At 38.3% G+C, this 6,000-nt stretch overlaps 1 protein-coding gene across 2 annotated transcripts in view; it reads right to left on the bottom strand.

The window, feature by feature from the left end:
- Nucleotides 1-1,422: 1,422 nt before the first annotated feature.
- The window catches only part of RASIP1 (Ras interacting protein 1), a 57,304-nt gene continuing 52,726 nt past the window's right edge, over nucleotides 1,423-6,000 (bottom strand). The window contains exon 12 of one of the 2 annotated variants that reach the window (XM_066607700.1): nucleotides 1,423-2,153. In XM_066607700.1, the coding sequence (XP_066463797.1) occupies nucleotides 1,954-2,153 (200 nt within the window). In that variant the 3' untranslated portion in view covers nucleotides 1,423-1,953. The remainder of the gene's footprint in view (nucleotides 2,154-6,000) is intronic. The other variant, XM_066607701.1, reaches the window with a different exon arrangement.

The following is a 6,000-nucleotide window of genomic DNA, read 5'->3' as shown; positions in this document are numbered from 1 at the left end:
CCAATTCCACAGAAAGGTTACTATAATACAAATAGCTGATGCTACCTACTGCAGCTAGCTGTATATAAGGGTGCGTAGCCACAGACTGATCTGATGCTCACGTACTCATTGTAAAGGTCAGCATGTGCACTCTGAACTGTACCAAGAAGCAATGGAATAAAGAAGGTGGCCTAGTCTGATGAATCACGTTTTCTTTAACATGTGGATGGCCAGGTAAATGTGTATCACTTATCTGGGAGAGCAAATGACACAAAGTACAATGCATCTGCAGTACTGCTTATTGGAAGGCAACTTCCCTATATTGTATATCAGTGTCTGAGCTTTTACCAGGCCTTGTAACGTGACTAGGGATATATGCCAAAACCAGAGTCTTCTCCAGAAAGAAAAGATGACCATGTATAGACAGGCTGTTTCTGGGTTTTAGCTCCTCGTCCATGTACAGTAGGTTTCTGGCTGTCTGGGTGAGAGGCCTATGATGTAGGTTGGGAGGTGTTGTGTTTCTCCTTGTAGAGAGTGCCAAATAAGTGTGAGGAAATTTACAGCCCATGCAATGCTCCTCTAAGAAACTTGGTATGCAAAAGGAAGATGACTATGTAGAGGACTAGTACCACCTATGGGAAGGTGCCTGTCATGGTTATTTTTCCTCTTTGATAAGACTCTAGGTTTTGCTTATATCCCGAATTGTATTGCAAGGCTTGTTAGAAGGTTGGGTATTGACTTATAGGGAAGCTGCCTTCCAATTGGTGGAACTGAAGAGACATTGTACCATCTTCCATTTGTAAATCAAATTTCCCAGAAGACCATTGCATAGCCTATAAGTCTTTTCATTCCTACTTGGAACCTTCCACATAGAGAAATTGTACCCAGGAAAGAGATGGCACCGGGATACACTATGGGAGGAAGACCAGCCAGTAGAGCCTGTGTGATGCTCTGGGCAATGGTCTGCTGATATACCTTCAGGGAAAGGGAGGCAGCTTTAGATCTAACAGCATGCTCCAAAATTACACCAAAATTTTGACACAAAATACTGGTGCAAAGTATACCAACCAACAAACAACTGTGTAAAGTTAGATAAGTGTGTTTAAAGTTGTACCAAATTTATCATCAAATATGAGCCAAAGTGACAAACTTGACATAACTTGAAATTGACTGATCTACATTGACACTAAATATTAAACAGGAGTAATAAATGGGCCCCATTGTATACAATTTCCCCATTCTTTTTTAATCTGTTTTACTAGAATCATGCAAAAGTATGGGTGGACATCTTTCCATGGAAGACCTGGAATTTTTCAAAATTTTCTAACTTGGTATCAGTAGGGTTGGAATCCCACCAATGTGACTGTTATGTGAAACTGACATGAAAGTATACCAAATACCAGAGTAGAAGAAAAAAACTAATTTTATTAATAACATTGCAGTACTTGTTTTTTAATATAAAGAACATATACATAAAAATTCATATTTCACTTCCCAGGTAAGTGAAAATGTATTGAATCCGGAGCATACATTTGACTTTTTTTTTTTTCAAAAACATCTGAAAAACTGCAATTTGAGAAAGCACAATAGAATATAACATAGTTGCAGTTGTATTATGGCAAAGAGAATTCATATATAAAGCTATAAATTAATGTAGGACGTACTGACATTCAGTAATTGAATAAAGTGTCTTGTTTGACCCTACATACTATGTATCCTGTTAGATAATGGAATATGGAGACATCCAGAACAGGGTGTTGTTATCTTACGATTGAGCTATATGTTTTTCACTAGGTTCTTGATCCATATTGTCCATTATAAAATGTAAATAACACAATATAGTATACATATAGTCAGCACCATCCATGCTGGATACATTTCAATCAAGAGTGATATAATTCTAACAAGTCCCATACTGAACTTTGTGTTGTTCTGTTTGTATACTTGGAAACACCATATTAGTTGAAAACTTTCTTACTGACTATTCTCCACGCGGTATAAAGATCTCTGGTTGGCAGGCAGTGATTTCTGCTCAAGATCCCAAACAAATCGTCTAAGCTGACACAACTGCTTGTGAAAGGCATCATTAGACATGGGCTGGGAAATTTGCATCCGGAAGTTGTCACAAGGTAGAATCAATGGAGGATGATCGGTGAAGCTCTCAAAAATATCTGCTGCGAACAGAAAAGTCGGTTAATTAAAGTTCAATAAACAGGTAATATCCACTTTTTTTGTCTCAAAATTATTAAATAATTCCATAGGGTGTCTGGTTTAGAGTGGCTCTGACACTAGGGAACCTAGCATGTTGTGGATAAACAAATAGCCCATTGATGCCAGTAGTCACAATGAAATGCTGTGGTGACACTGTAGGTGAACCAAACACTTTAAGCCAGGTGCCCACAGATGATAGCTATAGGTCCCAGCAACAGGTGACTAGCTTAGGTCGAATGCACATGGCTGGTTCGAATTCCACATGTGGGATCCCACAGCAGAATCAGGCCCTGTGTCGGTTGGTCACCACCGTGTACCGGTTCAGATTGTCTTCTCTCTGCTGCGGATGTGCCGGGCCGACGTGGCGGCGCTCATGCGCAGTGCAGAGAATGCCGCGCCGGTGATGACATGTATTTACGGCAATTTCAAAATTGACATTTCGAAATTGCCGTGGGCCAGATGGCTTCCATTGACTGCAATGGAAGCCGTCTGTGTGAGTCCCGCACCAAAATAGAGCAGGCTATGATCCATCCTCTGTGAGCAAAAATCGCAAATGATTTCCACTTGTGTGCGTGGAAGAATCATTTTACATTGCATGCTATGGACAGGCATTACTGATGAATCCGTGGCCAAACTAGATTCCGCAGCGAAATTCCGCCTCTGTGCACTGGGCCTTATTTTGAGAGCACTCTTCTAATAAAAAGCAATTGTTAAAAGAGAACTAGCTTTTACATTTCATATTCATGTAAATGATTAGAGAAAAAATCCACAAAATATCCTTCCCACCCTTCTATGATCGTGTGGTCCTCATCAATACTTATAAACCACCTCTGGTGACAAATGGATAATTGCTTTTCTGACATAATAACTGATGTGATTTCTTTTTGGCATGATGTAGATCCAAGGAACACCAAACTTAGGGTGAATGCCCACGGACGGATTTGCACCGCGTTTCCCATGGTGGCAATCCACACGTGAATCCTGCAGTGGCAAGGTTCTATTTAAGCTAAGAGCTTCCTGCCTACCAACGAACACATGCGTATTTCCACTGTGGTTTTCCGCGAGCGGGAAAAACAATCGCGGCATGTTCTATATTACTGCGGATTCCCGCAGCGGGAGGGCACCACTGATATCAATGAATGGAGACCGCGGAAAAACGTGATCACTCACTGGCACTTTTTTGTTTTGAATCACGGTACTCCTGGGGTGGAAATCCGCGGGCGTAGTATTCCGCATCACTTGTGGGCATGAGCCCTTACAAAAGTTCTGTTTTTAGGGCTCCTTTATGAAAAGAATTTTTCCTCCATGTTTAAAACACCTCTTACAAAACACCATGACTTTTTAACATTATCCATGGCAATTTTTTTTACAGTACAAATGCTTTTTGTGTTTTGTTTTTTTTCAATCTGCAACATTTAAAATATACATTTTTCTAACTTTTTTTTTCTAAAAAAAAAAAAAAAAAAAAAGCTGTTATAAAAAGACAACAAAAACACCATGATAAAAAAGCTGCAAAATGCTCTGTGTGTGAATCAAGTCTGATAAAGCTGGTTGCATTTGAATCAGTAACGCCTGGCTACTAACTACTCTTGAGTGATTGTGGAAGAACTGTAGGTAGGGTACATCTACCGTTTCTTTTCTCACCCAGTTACTAAAAGTTGGATAACTTTTCGGAAAAACTAACTACAAATATAGCAAGTGTCAAATGAACGTACAGCACGCTACCATATTACTGCACTGAATGTTCATTCAGTGCTCTACGCCATTTCTGTAATGCATATTAACTCTATGAATGATGCGCTATGGAAATACTCTAGCACACCATGATAGTTAATATGACGTCAGCTAAATCTGTACATAATGAAATCTGTGTTTTCTCTCTTATTTGTGCTCCCAAAAGCAATTCGTTTGTTTACAGAAGTTGCCGAGGAATGCAAAGTTTTTAATTAGGTCTTGAAAAATCAGAACATAGACTTGAAGGACGGGGTAATTTCTTTTTTAATTTACAAAAAATTTCATGACTAGAATCTATAAACATTTAACCCTTTTCAATCCACTGTCTGACCTCTGAAGACATTATGATTTAAGGCTGTACAGCTCTGATGTTGGAAGACATCCGTCGGGGTTCTCTTACTGTATATTGCCAGCCTCTCTGCTGTCGGAGCCTATCCAATGTGTCACCTCATGCAGTACTGGCTTTAGCCAGCAGATAGCGCCGTTGTATAATGGCAGAAAAAGAGTAAGCCCCCTAGGACAACCAGGATACAAATTGGATTGGAAAGGGTTAAATATGAAAAAGATCTAAATTTTCACAACTTTCTGCATCTAAAAAATGTAACAATAAGACTAACCTGCTTATACTAAAAATAGCTAAATGTGTGTGTTCAATAAAACACAAAATAACTACAGGGCTCACTTTCATAGTGTATAATTGGGAAAATATAAAATAAAGGAAATCTACTTTTTCTAGATCACTACATGGAAGATTTCCAGACTAGGACGACAGATGGTTCGTGACCTTGAGCCAGATGTCCCTTTCTTACTTCCTGTTGGGAACATTTTAGAACAAGCAGAATATGCTGGAAGCTATAAATTTTGCATATCCTCCTGTGTTCACTATGCATGGGCACTGTAGAAGCAGGCTGTACCAAAATTAATTGCACTACAGTTTTGTTTTTAACTACCACCCATACCAAGCAATGGTCCCCACTAGAGGCATAACTGTACAGCATAAAGTTCCCATCGTGTGAACTTGTGTTGGAACTTTTCACTTTATGACGTCTAGCCTGTGTTCCATAGCAGTCCATTTACTAATTTGATCTCAGGCCTGAAGGGCTAATACAGGAAATTAGAATTTCAAGCTTCATTCTTGTTTTAGGTTTAGACTGTTCTACTTTGGGAAATCAGATAATATTCTGGGAACTGCTCAATCTGGACATATATTTTAAATGTTCTATGATATCATAAACAGTTAAACTACTTCAGTGAGATAAAACATTGTTGTTCAACTGTTCCAGCTCATTAGTTTCCAATATTTTATTCTTATTTTATTTCCTTATTTTTCATTATCACGGTATAAAATATTTTTTTAGCAAAAGACATTTTTTTCCATGCCCTAACTCTCATACATACTGAACCACAGGAGCGCAAATATTTCCAAAATTAACCATTTATTTCCATTTATTACATTTAGAAGGAGGGAGAATAATACTTGAGTTTTCTGAAATGTTTTTGCATTGCCCAATATACAAACCTTAGGATTATCTGGTGCAGTCACACCAAATATATACATTTTCTGTTAGTAATATCTCAATATCTATGTACTTAGGAGTTTCAGAACATATGTATCAGGTCTTCCCATCGTGTCTAATACTTAGGTCGTAGGTCAAGCTCCCTTCTTTTAATTTGATGTAATCTATAGGAAGTATAATTTGATCTGTTCGGTATGTACAATTGTGGAGTGATTTATGCAACAATAACTCATTAACCCCACTGATCATATTATGCTATACTTTCTTGGGCATTTGACTCATATCTCCCTCCTGCTTTTCTTTTGCAAACCCTTTATCACTGCATTGATTTAAGATCTTATACATTTCATCTTTGCTACTTCATCTTTTTATTGATTTTGAACAATAAGTTCCAATTTCTTCTAAGAGCTAATCTTGACTTCCTGTCCCAGTCCTCCAGTCCTAAATGTAGAACGCACCTGTGCATTCTTCAAAACACTGACCTCATCCAAATCAAATTCCTGGCATAGTATTCCAATTGACTTAAATAGAAAGTATAGCATCAACTGCATGTATTTTT

Source organism: Eleutherodactylus coqui, chromosome 6, assembly GCF_035609145.1.
Source record: "Eleutherodactylus coqui strain aEleCoq1 chromosome 6, aEleCoq1.hap1, whole genome shotgun sequence".
NCBI lineage: Eukaryota > Metazoa > Chordata > Amphibia > Anura > Eleutherodactylidae > Eleutherodactylus > Eleutherodactylus coqui.
Note: the sequence above shows the minus strand (reverse complement) of the source record. Positions and strands in the feature narration are given on the sequence as shown.